Raw genomic sequence first — 16,922 nt, forward strand, 5'->3', positions numbered from 1 at the left:
AAAAGTCTCATGGCCAAGCACAGAGTCAAGGGGTAGGGGAGTATCTTCTGTCTACAATAAAGGCATGGAGAGAGGTATAAAGAACTGGGGCCAATAAATTCAACTCATCGCAATCAGTTTGGAACAGTTTTCATGAATAAAATATCCCTTCTGTAGTATGCCTTTTGCCCCTTCTGTATAATCTACAGGCCTTCTCTAAACGAACTTGACCCTTGGGTTTGTGACTGTCCTTTTTAGTTATCCTATAATCTTCCAACCTAAGGCTGAACTCTTTTTATTTTTTAATTAATTTTTATTGGACTATAGTTGCTTTACAATGTTGTGTTAGTTTCTTCTGTACAGCAAAGTGAGTCAGTTACACTGTACATATACACATATACACTGTTTTTTAGCTTTCCTTATCGCGTGAGTAGGGTTCCCTGTGCTAAGAGCAGGTTCTCATCAGTTATCTATTTTATACATAATGGTGTATATATGTCAATCCCAATCTCCCAGTTCGTCCCACCACCCCTTTCCCCCTTTGGTAACCATAAGTTTGTTCTCTACATCTGTGACTCTATTTCTTAACTCTTAAAAGATGCAACACAGCCTAAGGTAGTGAAACTTACACAGATATTGGAGACACACAGACTTAAGTCCAAATCCTACTCTGCCCTCTGAAAGTCTGTGTTATCCTGGGCAACACACAAGCTCTTGAAGCCTCACCTACTACCTCAGGCACCTAGCATGGCTGGTGACACGTGGCTTACACTCAGTAAATGGTTACTGACAATAATAATAAAATAAATCGCACTGTGAAAAATGCTGAACGTGGGTTCTCATTCTGGCTCTGCTAACACCCTGTGGACTGAGCTTCTATAACATGGCTTTTTTCCCTTCCCCCAGATGAAAAATTCTGTGCTTGAGGCCAAGTGACCTCTGGTCCATTGTGGACTCTGGAGGAACAAGATAATTTCCTGTCTAAAGCTTAGTCAGGTCTTTCAGATAGAGTCTGATGACCCTACAGCCATATATCATACCCAGTTAGCACCCAGTGAGGACTCCACATTTGTATTTTAACCAATAAACTTTGAGTCCCGCTCTGGGTTCTACCTTAAGCCACAATCATTCCTTGGCAGAGAAAACTAATTTTTTTACATAGTGGTCTTGACCAGTTTTCCCATTTGTGAAATGAAGGTGCAGTTCAAACGTGATAAGTAATTTGAAATGATTTATAAACATATTAATTAGAATCCTCATTGGTTTCTGTGACAGAGGCCAAAATAACAAGGGTTTGAACAAGACAGAAATTGATTTCCTGTAACAGTTTGAACACGAGCAGTTCAGGACTGAGAGGGCAGCTCCACGGGGATGGGAACCAAGCCTCTTCCATCACATGGCTCTGCTACCCTCAGCACCACATCTGTATTCTCATCAGTGCGAAGGGAAAAGAGGGGAAAGAGAGAGCATGCTGTCTGTTTTTAAGGTCACTCCCCGAAAGTTGTATTTCTCCTACATCCCATTGGCCACGAGAGGTCACACGGACACGCCTGTGGCAAAAGAGTCTGGGAAGTGTAGATTTCAGTTAGTTGGCTATGTGCCCAGTTATTCCTTCTATAACTATAAATGTAGGGGGCGGGGAGTAGACATTGGGAGTACAATTAGTCTCTAGCACAAAAAACGTAAACGCAGAAATCTTTATTTTGTGCACGGTACTTAGCAAAGTCCTGAGGATGACCCAAGTTCCTTGTGGCTGGGTTTTCCTACCCACCAGAGCATCCCATGCATTTGCCTGGAACCTCAGTTCTCCAACTTAGGACCCAAAGTTTCTGAGTTCATCACGCTTTTCTCTGCTCTCCCTTCCGCATCTCATTTTATCTCCCGCAAGAACTCCTATTTCTTTTAATACTTTGTGATTCAGAAAAATAGATTTTGCTGGAAATAGAGGGGGTGTCAGGGAAGGGTCATTCTTTTCCTTTTCTTGATAAAACGGTTTACCCATATCCAGCTTCCTTTGTTTGTGTGTGTGGCCATTTGCCTTTTCAAACCTCTAAGCACTCGTTAGGATATGTATTTCTCCTAACAGTAGCAGACCTTGGAGAACATCAGAGCTGCACAGGGCGTTTTACTCTGACATCTAGAGGCCACGCAGTGATGGTGCCCATGAATGCGTATAAATGGAGATGGAGCGTCAGTCTCATGCCCTCAGCACTGGTCCAGCACCCTGTGAATTCCTGGCACTTTAGCAGAGCTTGACACTGTCTGAGATCAGAGTCAGGCTCGGTCATTTCTTAGCTGGTAAACGTGGGCACATTACTTTAATGGGCGTAATCATAATGCGTACATGGTGAGGGTTAAATTCCTGAAACGTCAGGATAGTTTGTGATACAGAGTAAGCCATCCTTAACTATAAGCAGAAGCTTCATGTCTCTGTGTGTTTGAGAGCGAGAGAGAGACAGACAGACAGACAGAGAGAGAGAATGAGGAGGGGGCAATTGGCAAGTGGGAATAAACTGAGAGAGAAAAATCTGAAACCTATTGTTTCAGGATAAGAGTTACAATTGCTTCATCAATGACAAGTCTGACTTTTATCTTTTCACTTGAATTTCAGGTTTCTTGTGCCCACTGTTCATTTTTCTCCCTTAAATGCCTGTGGATTGGAAAACTTTTAGGAAAATGGAAGGAAAGTTGTACTGGGATTTTTAACTGTTTAGCTACAGAAAATAAAGTCTGAAAACAAGCTAGATGGAACCTCTACATGATGCTGGGAACCAATGAGGTGAAATGGAGGAGGAGGATGAAGAAGAGGATGTGCTTCAAGTTTATCATCTTAGAAGGTGGCGCCATTTAGCCCTCCTGGCAGCCCTTTGGTGGCTGAGCCCCTTGAGGCTCGGGGAAGGGGCAGGTTTCTCCCCCTCGCTGCCAGGTGCGCAGTGATGGATTTGATACCGGTCATTTTGATTTCAAAGCCTGGCGATTTTTCACTTTGCTATTCTGGATTGTAGAGATGGTGAGGGAGGGGAAGCTGTGGGTTCAGAAGTAGAGGAAGGGGTGAAAAAAATTTGAAAGTCAGTTAAGGGGACTGACCATCCCCCCCCCGCCCCAGCGGGTGTTTAACTGAACCAGCATGACCTGAGTTGCTCTGGGGGTCCCACAGACATGAGTGTGGTAGGTTGCTAACCACTGCTGGATGGGCTAATAGCTCCCAGAAAATGCAACTCACTTGGGCAACCATCAAGAGAACACAGAGGAGCCATTGTATCGATCTAATATCACTAGACAGTTCAATCATCTACTGGCACGAAGAATACATTTTAAGCCACATATTAGAATGTGTGGACTGACAGGCATGTTTGTATCCATCAGGATGACAAACATATTTATAATTAGATCATAAGTCATGGTATCTCTTGGTCAAGAATTACCTGGATTAGTTACCAATTGCTGTGTAATAAAATCATCACAAACTTAGTGGCTCAAAGCAATATCCATCTATCATCTCACAGTTCATGTGGGTCGGGAGCCCATGCCTGGCTCAGCTGGGTCTTCTGTAAGGCTGCAGTCAGGGCGTTGGCCAGGGCTGGGTTCTCATCTAGGGTTGGCCGGGGATGGGTCTGCTTCCAAGCTCGTGTGGTTGCTAACAGCACTCAGTTCCGTCAAGTCTTCCAGACCGAGGAAGCACTCAGCTTTTTCTGGCTCTCAGTTGGGAGCCGCCCTCAGTGTCTTGCCATGTGACCTCTCCCTTTGGTGGCCTGATTCTTCAAAGCCAGCAAGACAGTGCATCTCCCAGCAAGATGGACACTACCTGCTTCTGTAATGTAAGGACACAAATGTAGTCGTGCACATGCTGTCCTCTTTGTCATAGCCTATTGGTTAGAAGGAGGTTTCTAGCCCACCCTCAGGGGAGGGGATGAGGGAGACACGTGCATGCCAGGAGTCAGGCCTCATGGGGGCCCCTGAGTCTGTCCACCACGTAGCCTTACATCCAGCACCAGGGCAGAGAGCAGTCATGGGAAGCTAGGTCCAGTGAGACTGGCCCAGGCCATGGCGTACCTCAGGACTTCTGCACCTTCCCTGGGGACAAAGGAGCAGGGGCCCTCCTCTGGTCCCTTCAGGAGGACTTCCTGAAGGAGGTAGGATTTCTGGCGCTGTCTGAGCGACAGGAGAGAAGCGGTTTGGTAGACGTCTAAGGAAGACTGTTTTATATGAGTAGTTTGGGGGTGCGTCGAGATGGGAGTAGGAGGACTGAATGTACACTCTTTAAAAAGTGGTTCCAGAGTGTGGTCTCTGAGTCAACAGGCTGTGCGCTTTCCGGCCATGGGTCCAGCCTGCCCAGGCGATTTTGCTTTTTGCTTCTCTTGCAGGTGTGGCAATGCAGTGGGAGAGTCAAGGTCTTGCCCTGCTCCCGGGTTGCCCACCTGGAGAGACACCACAAGCCCTACTCCTTGGACCTGAGTATTCCTTGAAGCACAATGCCCTGAGAGTGGCTGAAATCTGGATGGGTGGGTACGAAGGCATGGTCTACCTGGCCTGGAACATGCCTCTCCAGGTTCGTCCCGGACTTGAACAGAGGCAGAGATGGATGACAGAGGAAGAGGCGCGGTCATGGCGAAAAATGGGAAGCGATAAAGCAGAAGTGCCATCCCAGCCCGAAAGAATTGAAGTCAAGTCCCGATAGGGTGAGGACAATGACATCAGCATTTATGTCCCCGGACTAAGTTCCAGGCACTCATGACTCATCATAACGTACCTCTGATGTAAGGCTTATTTTTATTATTTTAAGTTTTCAGATGAAGAAACTGAAGCACAGAGGGGAAAGGAAGTTGCTTAAGGTAATAAGGTCGTAAGAGCAGAGATAGGATTCAAACCAAGGAAACTTCTAGATTCCATGTCCTTCATCCGTCATCTATGCTGGGGGATTCCTTGTGGGGCCGGGATGGGCATGGATGCACTGTCTAAAGAGGACATAAACATGGCAGTTGGGGTGTGGGATGGTGGCAGCAGACCCTGCAATCCTGTTGGATGCGTATGAACGAAGATGACCTTCTTGGCTAAGGCCACATCGTTTGCCCTAGTCCCCGAGGCCGGCATGACATGCCGTCTCTGTGCCTGAGCTGTGGCTCTGGGCTGAAGCATTCTTCCACTTTGATTGGCCACAGATACCACTTCTAGAAAATCTCCTTTAACTTCCAAATCTTGGGGCTTCCCGGGTGGCGCAGTGGTTGAGAGTCCGCCTGCCGATGCAGGGGACACAGGTTCGTGCCCCGGTCCGGGAGGATCCCACGTGCCGCGGAGCGGCTGGGCCCGTGAGCCGTGGCCGCTGAGCCTGCGTGTCCGGAGCCTGTGCTCCGCAATGGGAGAGGGGAAAAAAAAAAAAAAAGTAGGGGATAACATCCAAATCTTGCTGCCAGAATATTCCTCTAGGAAGCCTTTTCTGGACATCATGAGGAATATTTTGTGTCTGGTTGATGTGACTATTATCTCAAAGAGGAGCAGTCTGCATCAGCTTTGCTCATGGTGAGACATAAACCCCAATACACAGGCCTTGCAAGTGCCTTGGAAACTAGCAGATATTCCTAGGGGTCAAGCTTCTTCCACTTTCCCTGGCAAACTATCATCGATAAAGGATATCTTACAGGGAATCAGGGAAACACTCAGTTCCCTCATGCATTATCCATACCCTTTGGTGGAGTCAAGGGGGTTGCAAGGTGCAGACATGTTCCGTGTTTTATTTGCAGAAGTCTGGAATCGATTTTGGAGACATTTCTTCCAGAATGGCACTCCAGAAGAAACTGAAATGCAAAACTTTTGACTGGTATCTGAAAGATGTTTATCCAGTCCTGAAGCCAACCCACAGCACTGAGGACTACGGAAGAGTAGGTTTCATGAAATTGCATTTCAGATTTTAAATGTTTGGATATAAAAGACCATGAGACCCGAATCACCGCATGACTGCCTGGACAAGGGTTTCCAAAATCCATCCTCTCTGATTCCCTACCTACCCCCAACTCCTTCCTCAACTTTTTGCCCTGAACCTTCTCAGTTTCCCTTTTGCTTTTGCTCTCCAGTCCCCATCTATTCCTTCTCTCCGCCTCGGGTTCCCTACTTTGCAAACCACAGCCCTTGCTCTGACCCTCACAGTTTCTCAGCCAGTCAGGGCGTGTGGCCTCACCCACCTGACTGCAGGTGTAGGAGCGCCTTCTTTCTATATGCTCTGATGCTCTGAGGGGGTGTGTGTTCCCAGGAGGTGGGCATCACAGCAGAGCCTCACTTCAGCTTAGAAAGTCGCTGCCAGGATCCCAAATTCCCACTCCCTTTGGCATCCTTAGAGTACTGGACAAAGTGCAGGGCCTGGGGAGCCCTGGGGACCCTCCTTCTCTGCCTGTTTCCAACAGTGCTGCCTTGTGGTTTGCTCGTTCAGATGAAAAACCCACTAGACGGAAGTGTCTGCCTGGACCAGGGAGCTATTCCAGGCAACAGCCGATCATGTAGTACTGCCGTCAGTACGGTTCCCAGGTATCCTCCCTGCCCCGGCAGGGTGAGTCTGTTGGGGTTCACCGCCTGGTCGCCTTTGCCAGGTTCGGACTTGGTGTGAGATGATGGAGAAGCAGGTGCTGAGCATCCCCGGTAATGGGTTAGGATGAAGCCTCGAACCCGTGCTTGTGACTGAGCGCTTCCAAGTTCACGGGAGCAGTCATTGCGTTTCGGGTACCGGGGGGATAGGAAGAAAGGCTGTGCTCTGGCACGTTCATTCTCCGTGGTCGTATCTTCATCGAAGAAAACCTCCAATCTCTTCCTTTTCCCCTCCTGCCACCGCCCCTTCTATCCGCCCACTGCCCCTTGTATGCCCTGGAAGGTGGACAGGTGATGCTCCCTGTGGTTCCTTCCCTAGAGAAGGAAACAGAGGGCTAGAGAAGAGAGTGACTGAATGGAAGTCCCTCCATGGGGTAGGAGGGGTCTGGCACCACGTGGAGAGCGCACCCAGGGGACCCTTTCTGCCTATCACGTCACTTTGCATGTTGCCATCACGGGAACTTTTTGAGGTCTGCAGGACGGATTGAATTTCCATTTGGGAAAAGAAAAAAATGGAGATGCAGAAACAACCTATTTGTCCAAGCTCACTGAGCAAGGCGGTGAGAGACTGAGAATTTGAAAGGTTTCCTGACAACAAGCGCTTAGCTGGGACTTATAATGAATGACAGCTTCTGAAGTTCCGTTGTGTTGTTTTTGCTTTTGTTTTTCAAAGATAGGCTCCCTCATCTATGCAGGAATTGATTCTATTGGAGCCTTTGTACGGAAGGAAGCAGGCTAGTGTGCCTCCCTCATGCCTGGTCTTCTTTCTAGAATCAGCTGGGGATGAGGGGTGGTCAGAGAAGGGTGCAGAGGTGACTCTTTGTTACCCGCGAAAGTTCAGTGGTCCCCCCGTGGTGACTGGGTGTGTAGGGGAACCAAGAGCAGTCTTTATGCCCTCTGTAATGTCAAGGGCATCCCCTCTGAGTCTCCATGGCAAATCCCCTTGTCCTCTTGCAGAGTGTCTACTACCACCTAACTGGGGAAGTCTATGTGGGACCACTGATTGCTGAGACAGACATTGATGACTGCTGTCTGACAGACCCTGGCAAAGGGGAGAAACCTACTTTAGAGCCATGTTCCAAGGCAGTCATAAATAGACTGCACATACCCTGGGATTTTAAACCGTTGAGTCAAGTGTTGTTTTTTTTTAAAGATAGATATATTAAAATATAGTCAGAGAGGTTCAGATTTGATCTAGTAGTGTTTTAGAAAGATTAATTTTGTAGCAGTGTATAGGGAAAAGACTAGAAATTTTTCTAGTCTGGGCATGAAATACTGAGCCTGTTGACTAGGGCGGAGTGGCCAAGGGGAAAATATATTGGACTGTGTTGTAACTTCCCAGTTAAGAGTTTGCCTTCAAATCCCAGTTCAGTCACTTTTCGCTATTTTCTTATCCTTTCTGAGACTCAGTTTCTTCAACTCTAAAGTGGATAGGATAATTTCTACTTCACGAGCCTGTGGAGATGATTAAATGGGATAATATATGTAAAGTATTTCGCATGGTGCCCTGCACATAGAAAGCGTTCAATACTGTTAGCTGTTGTGATTAAGCTTATTATTAACGGTAATTAGAGAGTCTGGAGCACTAGGGCGAGATTCGACAGGCACTGACGTCAAAGCCCGGATTTAACATCATGGTCAATTGACTAAGAACAGGGTGGAGGGAATCCAGCAGAAGTCACACGACAGTGGCGTGAGGGACATGGCTGACCACGTCTACCTGTGAATTAACTGTGTGTCAGAGCTGCATTCCTAAAGCCACGTTGGCAGGAATGGGATGTCCTGAGGGAGAGAGGGAGGTAATGCTGTTTGTGAATGCATCTCCGAGCATCTTGGTGCTGTGTTAACTTAGGTTCACATTGTAAGAGACATGGACAGTCTAACAGTAATTGCTCACTTAAAGCTCATAACCCCTTGAGGAATGCTATGGACGGTCTCCAGGAAAACATATATAGGCACCTACGTGAACGATTGTGCTAATGTTTTGTTGAAGTTTTTTTTTTTTTTTTTTTGGTCTAAGTTCATTAGAGATAACGGTCTGCAGGTTTGTTTTTGTTTTTGTTTTGAGACTGTCTTCGTTTTTAGTATCAGGTTGATACTGGTCTCATAAAGTGCGTTGGGAAGTGTTCCTTCTTTCTGTTGATAAAATTAGTCATGTTGACAAATATTACAGAAGAGACCAATTTCTGGAAGAGGCATTGTCTGGAAGAGATTGTCTTTAATTGGTGTTAGTCCATCTTTAAATTTTTGCCAGAATTCTTTAGGGAAACCATATGGACCTGGGTTTTTTTTTTTTTCAGAACCTTTTAAATGATGAGTTGAATTTTAAAAAAATGATATAGGTCTATTCAGATTATTTCGTCTTGATTGAGTTTGGTGGTTTATAGTTTCTGAGGAACTATTCCACTTCTTCAAATTTATGAGTATAAAGTTGTTAGTAGTATTTGATTTATTTACTTATTTTTATTTAGATATAATGGACATATAACATTATATTAATTTCAGGTGCACAGCGTAATAACATGATTTATATGTATATATTACAAAATAAGCACCACAGTAAGTCTAGTTAATGTTCATCACCACACACAGTTACAATTTTTTTTCTTGTGATGAGAACTTTAAAGGGGTTTTTCAATTTAATAAATTCCCTTAAACATTACGGACTGTGTTTATAAATTTAATACATTAAATTTTCTTTTTTAAGAACTCCAGTTATCTTGACTTTAAATTGAATGATTTCTTAAGTTCTGTTCAATGTTTCAAAAGTGTTTGCAATCCAGTAAAATTTCAACATAAGATCACAGATTTATTTAATTACACATTTTGAAATTGTTATCACAAGGTTAATCTGTAAGACAGTTTTTCTTAAACACAGTAAGTATTTAAAAATAGTAAATCTACACAGAATCTTTAGCAATTATTATGTGTTTGATTCCTTTCACATCTCAACTTTATCCTAAATCTCCAGATAGTACTTCTGCTAAAGAAACAATGATGACATCCCAAACATTTTGAAGGTTGTCTTTCCAAGAGAATTTTGGAAGATCACTTACTTTCTTAGCGGGCTGAAGTTGCTGATAGAATGGAGATCTTGGCTGGTGTGAGATCGGGAGCTGCGGGACATGCAGGGGAACTCAGCCCACCACTCTGATGTCCAGGCTGGGTCCCTTTGTATGATCGTTAGGTCAAGAATTCCAAAAGTTAAAGAGGGAGACACTCATGGCGCACGACCTGATTTCAAGTCAGGTTTAAGTCCCTTCATTCCATCTAATCTCTTCACACCCATCTTATCTCTTAGGACCACAGCTCTTTCAGATGTGAAAATGATGTTTGATGGAATCTTGGGTCCCTTTTGTGCTCTACTTTCTTTGTGGACACAAATCGCACATTCATTCTACTAAAAAGTTACCAAAGATGTTTCCCAGAACTGAGAGGGAGGAAAGACTCGATAATTCCTTTGTTGTCTTCCAATTCCATGATTAATGTTTTGAGTCAACCAGAAGAGGTTCTGACCTCTGAAAACCACAGGAGAGATGGTGCCAGTGACTGAGAAGGGACTTGTTTGGAGAGAGAAGGCCAGTTTGAGGTATCTGGACTTTCACATGAGGAGCACGGAGGGGAGAGGAGAGACAAAGCTGATATAATGGAGAATTTGAGTGACAGTCATTGTTCAGAAGCCTTATGGATAGAGTGACAGCAGAGGATCTCTGGGAGAGGTCATGAGAAGGAGGAAGCCACTCGTAGTTGGGTTTGAGAAGTGACCAGGAAGAGATCCCTGAGGGAAGGCCCTCACGCATGCTGTAGGGCACAGCTCCAGAAAGGTCTGACACTAACCAGAACCCCCAAATTGATTAGGCCCCCTTTTAAGGCGCTAATTCTCTTTTAAGACAATATTTTAATTTGAAGAATAATATAGAATGTAGATCAAGATTAATATAGAAAATATGTTAATAGTTATAGCAAAATATTAGGAAAGATTAAATGTCCAACAGTAGGGGAGATTTTTGTTCATCCGTGGAACTGAATATTATATAGTCATTCAAATTATATTATCAAAAAGTGTGTTTTCTAAAAAGTGAATGGCACTGGAAAATGCACATGATATAATGTTAAATTTCAAAAACAGGGTATAAAAGCCATATAGACAATGTTATCTTAAGCTAAAAAAATGAGCACATATTCTTTTTGTACAAGCGAAAAAGAGTCAAAAAAATCTTTTAAAAAGTGGCAGGCCATACCTCTTAAATAAAAACCAAACCAAAAATGTATAAGATCCAGATGAACACATGTAAGAGAAACCAGAGGGGAAGAGTCTGAAAACATGTAAGGAATATTGCCAAAGTACACGTCACATGGAAGTGGAGAGAAAATAGAAAAAAAGACCATTGGTTTTATCTGCAAGGTCACAATAAATTGTAATCGCCAATATTTATTGAGTACATATTATGCACCAGAAATTGGGTTAAACATTACCTAATTTAGTCCTTACTCAAATCTTATGAGAAGTATTACCATTAGCTCTGCTTTACCTATGAAGTAACTAAAACACAGAGAAGTCGAATAATGTTCCAAGGTCACATAACATAGTAAATATCCAGGGTTCAAACACAGAATCTTATCCACTGTTTTTGCCTCACTGCTTGGGAAGTTTGATTCTGAAAGGGAGAAAAACACTGAATGCTGGTTGAAGAAGATGATAGAGTTAAGGAACGTTTTTTCCCCCTCGAATATTGGGACATTTGGATATATTTAAAGTCATAGAAAAGGAATCTGCCAAGAGGGAGAAATAAGAGAAGAATGTTAGACAGGAAGGGTGTTTGTTTCTCAGGCATTGAGGATGGCTGGGCTCCAAGCACAGGGGGCTGAGAGTAGAGACAGAGACAGGGCAGCTCCTCAGAGACCACCCCTGAGCGGTACCCCGAGATTGCTCATGGCCTTTTGGGAGGGGCTAGATTGGCTGGAAGCAAGGTCTTCTTGACAAAGGGAAAAATAAAGGCGTTTAGTGAAGGTGAGGGTCAAGGGCTGGAGCAGAAGGAAAAAGCGTGCTAAGGAGGCTTGGAAGAGTAGCTCTAAGGAGTAAGCCAAGTTCTGAGGCCAGGCTGCTCTGAGCACTTTTTAGGGGCCAGGCCTGCTCGGTTGGTGGACCCTCTCCAGGAGCGCTCTGTGGTCTGGGAATGGGGCCCAGAGAAAGGAGTGGTGGGAGTGATGCGGGCAGTTCAAGAATAGGAAGGTATAATTCCAAAAGAGTCCTGTACCACCATGTTCACTGCAGCTCTATTTACAATACCCAGGACATGGAAGCAACCTAAGTGTGCATCGACAGATGAATGGATAAAGAAGATGTGGCACATATATACAATGGAATATTACTCGGCCATAAAAAGAAATGAAATTGAGTTATTTGTAGTGAGGTGGATGGACCTAGAGTCTGTCATACAGAGTGAAGTAAGTCAGAAAGAGAAAAACAAATACCATATGCTAACACATATGTATGGAACTAAAAAAAAAAAAAAAGGTTCTGAAGAACCTAGGGGCAGGACAGGAATAAAGACGCAGACGTAGAGAATGGATTTGAGGACACGGGGAGGGGGAAGGGTAAGCTGGGACGAAGTGAGAGAGTGGCATGGACATACATACACTACCAAATGTAAGATAAATAGCTAGTGGGAAGCAGCCGCATAGCACAGGGAGATCAGCTCGGTGCTTTGTGACCACCTAGAGGGGTGGGAGGGAGACGCAAGAGGGAGGGGATATGGGGATATATGTATATTTATAGCTGATTCACTTTGTTATACAGTAGAAACTACCACACCATCGTAAAGCAATTATACTCCAATAAAGATGTTTAAAAAAAAAATAGAAAAGAATAGGAGGGCAGCCCTGAAAGACTGATGCTGGATGGATGTACCCAGGGAGGTGGGAGGTGGTGGCTAGAGGGAGTCCAGGGTGGCGAGGGATGGGGGCAGGTGAGATTGGGGGAGCGGGGTTGGTGGGGGCCGTTGGCGATTGGAAGAGATGAGAGCAAGGGAGGCGGGGTCAGAGAGGGAGCAGAGATTTGGATGTAGAGCTGCAGCCCTGCTTGGTGTTAAGCAAACACGATGTGGGGACAGGTCATCAAGGTGGAGCAGTGAGATCCGGGCTTCTCGCCAGGCGTCCACATGGATGCTGTGGGCTCTGAGGATAAAGGGGACCACTTCACCCAGACACTAAGGTAGATTCCTGCAAAGGGGTGGACAGGGGCGTGGGGAGGGAAGAGTTAGGAGAACAGAACAGGACAGGTGGCATGACCATCAGTGTCAAGGTGAGCAGATAAGGAGCAAAGAGGTCGGGGGCGTTGGAGGTGGCACAAGGGAGCCCAGAGGAGGATGCCCTCCCTCCCCTGTTCCCCGTTAGGACGGGGAGAGATGGAGATGAACTAATATCTACTGCACATCTTCCGTGCCAGGCACAGAGCTCAATACATATTAACCCCAACGTTAACCCTGATGTCAACTCTAGACCCATTTTAGAGATGAGGAAATTGAGACTTAGGTTAGGCAATTTGCTCCACTCTTCACAGTGGAGCAGAGATCCAACCCAGGCTCTTTGGCTCTCAAGCCCTTAGTGTTTCCAGCAGTAAACCTTGGTGAAGCTCCCACAACAGGGGAGGCAGGAACTGCCTCCCTCCCCAGAGAAAACAGGTGGAGAAAATAGGCTGAGAGTCCTGAACAGAGCTTCCACTCCAGCCCCACCACTGGAGTCCCTACCTGAGGAGGCGGGTGGTGGTGGGGGGGTTCTGATGGATTTCACGGGCTCAGGGACGAAGACGTAGAAAGGAGGTCAAGTGGAGAAGGGCCATGGCTCTTCAAGCTACACCCTGTCTTGCCAGCCATGCTGACCTGATGCTTCCAGCTCAGGAGATACGGATGAGAACATAGGAACCCAGAACAGCATTTTCACTCCTGGGTCTGGGGTTAGTTTGCGGTGGGACTAGGAGAGAAAGCGCCGGGTGATCTAACTCAGCACTCGGCGGCTTCGTTTCTCCACTGGATGACCCGCAGAGGATTGAGGGAGCCCTTGGGCTTTTCTCTGAGCACAGCAGGGCGATGATGCTCTACCGGGGCGCTTCAATACCTTCACTCTTTCTCCTTCCATCCAGGGAAGAGCCATCCTAAACAGAACCACCAGACGATGTCTGGAGCAAAAGAGGGACACTTCAGGTGGCTACACGTTTGCTCTCCAGACCTGCACCACACAAGTGTGGACACTCCAGTACACTGTCGGAAGGTGGGGGTCAAACCAATGCCCAGTGACCCTCAGAGAGCCTGGCTTCTTGCCACAAGAATGGGTTCTGTTCCCAATGCTGGCCAAAGTGGAGGAGAGGGAGAGAAAGAAGGGGTGTGTGTGTGTGTGTGTGTGTGTGTGTGTACCGTGCCTTCAGCCAGGACTGTCCTGAAAGGTGCGGCAAATCGACCCGTAATCTTACAAAAAATCCCTCCATCCATCCCCTCACAGCAGTTGTCTTTGGATTACCCCATCTCTCCCATAATAGAGACTCCAGGGGCTGAGGATAGGAGAGAACACACCTAACGAATCAATCCCACTCTGCCTAGTACATGAGAATGGCGGACAAATCCAAGTCCTTCCAAGTCTTTCTCTAAGGAGCTTATAACATTTAATAGGCTTGATTACCTGTTTCCTTCTACCATCCCTGAAAATTATGGAGAAAATGAGGCTTGAAACAGAGAGGCATCACTTCTTGGGAAAACAAAGAAGGGATTGTAGGTAAATACTGAAGACCAGGGGTCCTTACTGCAGCCCACTGGATAAATCCTGTCTTGTAAGTGGTGAGTCTAGGGGTGTCTGTCTAGGGATGCCACAGCATTGGCAAGGTCTTAGGGGCTGATGGGAGTGAGCATCAGGGTGGGAGAGGAAGTAGGATGGCCTGTGTGCGCTGTGTTGTTGGGTTCACCTTGCAAGTATGTCCCTTCTCCAGAGGGTCACCTTTTCCTCTTAGTTTCACGTCAGGGTTACTTGTGTATGATTCTGGGAATTATCAGGCTTCCTTTAAGCATTAGGCAGACAAGACACTGATAATTCAGTGCAGAATTAAATCAGCTAAGAGGTTTTCAAATAAGAAATGTACAAGTCATAAATATACAGCTTGATAAAATTTTCGCAGTGACCACGCCCATATCAAGGACTAAAACGTTACCACAATTTAAGATTTTATGGTGCAAAAATTAAGGAAGAGGGTAAATGCTAAGCAAATGTAGAACTTCTAGCTTCTGCCCAGCGTGTTGAAGGGAAACTGCAATTCATAGCCAAGATTTAATAAAAGCGTGTGCCCAACAGAAAAATGGGCAAAAGACACAATATTCTTAAGCAAAAGAAAAAATGTTTAACCTCACTCATAGAGTAATGCAAATTTAAACTGTACGGAGATCATTTTTCACTTAACTTGGTGAAAATTTTTAAATATGATGGCACATTCTGGTTGGCAGGGCTGTGGGAAACGGTCCACCTCATACTTTGATGGTAGGGATGCAAACTGGGACGGTCCTTTTGGGAGGGATATTTAGCAATATCTAAAAATGCTATATGTGCATTTTCCATTTGTGCCAGTAATTCCACCTCTAGGTATTTACAGCTCCACAAACAAGGAAATACTTACGTACAAAATAATTCTTTGCAGTATTGATTGTAATTGTAAAATGTTGGAAACAAACAGTATGCTCCAACATCAGAGAGTGGTCCACCCAATGGGGTGCAGCTATAAAAAAGAATGAGGACCATTTTTGGAATGGAGATGGAGTGACTTCCAGTTTGAAAGAAGAAAAACAGCCTAGAGTACGGTTTTTTTTAGGTAAGAAATGAGGGGGAAAGATACATGTATCTGTTCATTTCTGGTTAATCTGCATGATAAACCAGAAACGAATGAGATTGGTTGCAAATGGGTGGTGGTGGTTTAGAAATAGGGTGGAAAGGATTGGGTATAGGAACAGGATAGAAGGGGTGTGGCAGGGGAGTGACACTTTTCAAACTACAATGATAATCGTAGCCTTTTAGAACCACGTAGGCTTTTCGAACCACGTTATATTTCATATGCTCAAAACACACCTACGGTAAGACCAATAAGGTTAGAGGAAACCCAAAATGGAGCACAAATAAAAACAAGTGAACTTCACTATATTTTGATATTTTAACTGAATGCATATACCCTCTGAGAACACTTAGCATCTAGCATCCAGATCTTGGTTTCTTAATATTTTCCAGTAAAAGGAATTAGGGCTCCCTGGAGAAATAGCTGATTTTAGGGCTTGGGGACTGGGACATTTTCCCATGTTGGGAAATAAGGAACTTCTCAAAGGATGACGCGAACAAGTCACAGACTACAGCGGCCAGGTTCCAGAGGCTCCCACTGGCCAAATCTAAGACAACTTGAGCATTAGACTAAACGATGATTTTATTATATAGACTATAAGCCATAGAATAAAATAAGAACCCATGAGTCCATACCGATGAGTGATTGGATAGATGGATGAACAAATACATAATGAATGCGGAAAGAGGTAAAGCTCTTTCTGATACTAGAAAGCTAACTAACAAATGTCGGAGAAATTATGGAATTAGAAATTTATTTGGCAACCCCCATAATTAACGTTGTTTCAGGCAAGAATTATCAATGGATGTGGAAACTAGTGGGCGATGAGAAACAGGATACATACAGAGTATCAAAGTAACTCCCCCAAAGGTATTCATTAACTACAAAGGGAAAATAATAATTTCGTGGTGGAGAAACAGGGCAGACACCATCTTAACGAGGCGCTCAGTGTTAACATCGCCAGTTACAGCAAACGTGGATATCATGTGCCTCCTGATACGATGCTCCCAGAAGAATACATCATTTCCGTGGTATTCCCGCCCACAATACGGAACCCGAATCTATAATCTTGAGGAAATATCAGTTAAACCCAAACTGAGGGACATTCTTCAAAATAAATGGTCTTTATGCTTCATAAACATCAGTCATAAAAAAAGATGGACTGAGGAACTGCCCCAGAGTAAGGGAGATCAAAGAGACAGGACAGGTGTCCTGATTTACCTCTCTTGTTTGCAGCTGCTGCTTCTCTTGAATTCTGGCACTTTTTTTTCAAGAGAGATGAGCCTGAGGCTGTGGCCTCATGTGTCCTTGGCCTGGTGGTCCCTTTTCTCCAGGCCCCAAGCATCATCCATACCAGCCTCCAACAGCCCAATGCACTTTAGGACAAGCACCTTCCTCTTTTGTGCAAAACCTAAGAGATAAAGGGCTGAGGGCTGGGTCATAACACATTGAGAGTCTAGAAGTGCTAAATTTAATCTCTTACAGAGTCCTTTTATTTTCCTTG

The 16,922-nt window shown here is 45.0% G+C and overlaps 1 protein-coding gene across 1 annotated transcript in view; it reads left to right on the forward strand.

Annotated features, from left to right (window-relative positions):
• The window catches only part of GALNT8 (polypeptide N-acetylgalactosaminyltransferase 8), an 89,861-nt gene that overhangs the window by 5,785 nt on the left and 67,154 nt on the right, over positions 1-16,922 (forward strand). The window contains 6 exon segments of the mRNA XM_059081451.2: positions 4,344-4,440; positions 4,443-4,528; positions 5,718-5,855; positions 6,401-6,455; positions 6,458-6,495; positions 7,510-7,681. Coding sequence (XP_058937434.2) covers positions 4,344-4,440; positions 4,443-4,528; positions 5,718-5,855; positions 6,401-6,455; positions 6,458-6,495; positions 7,510-7,681 — 586 coding nt within the window.

The sequence above is a fragment of the Kogia breviceps genome, chromosome 12 (assembly GCF_026419965.1).
Source record: "Kogia breviceps isolate mKogBre1 chromosome 12, mKogBre1 haplotype 1, whole genome shotgun sequence".
Taxonomy (NCBI): Eukaryota; Metazoa; Chordata; class Mammalia; order Artiodactyla; family Physeteridae; genus Kogia; species Kogia breviceps.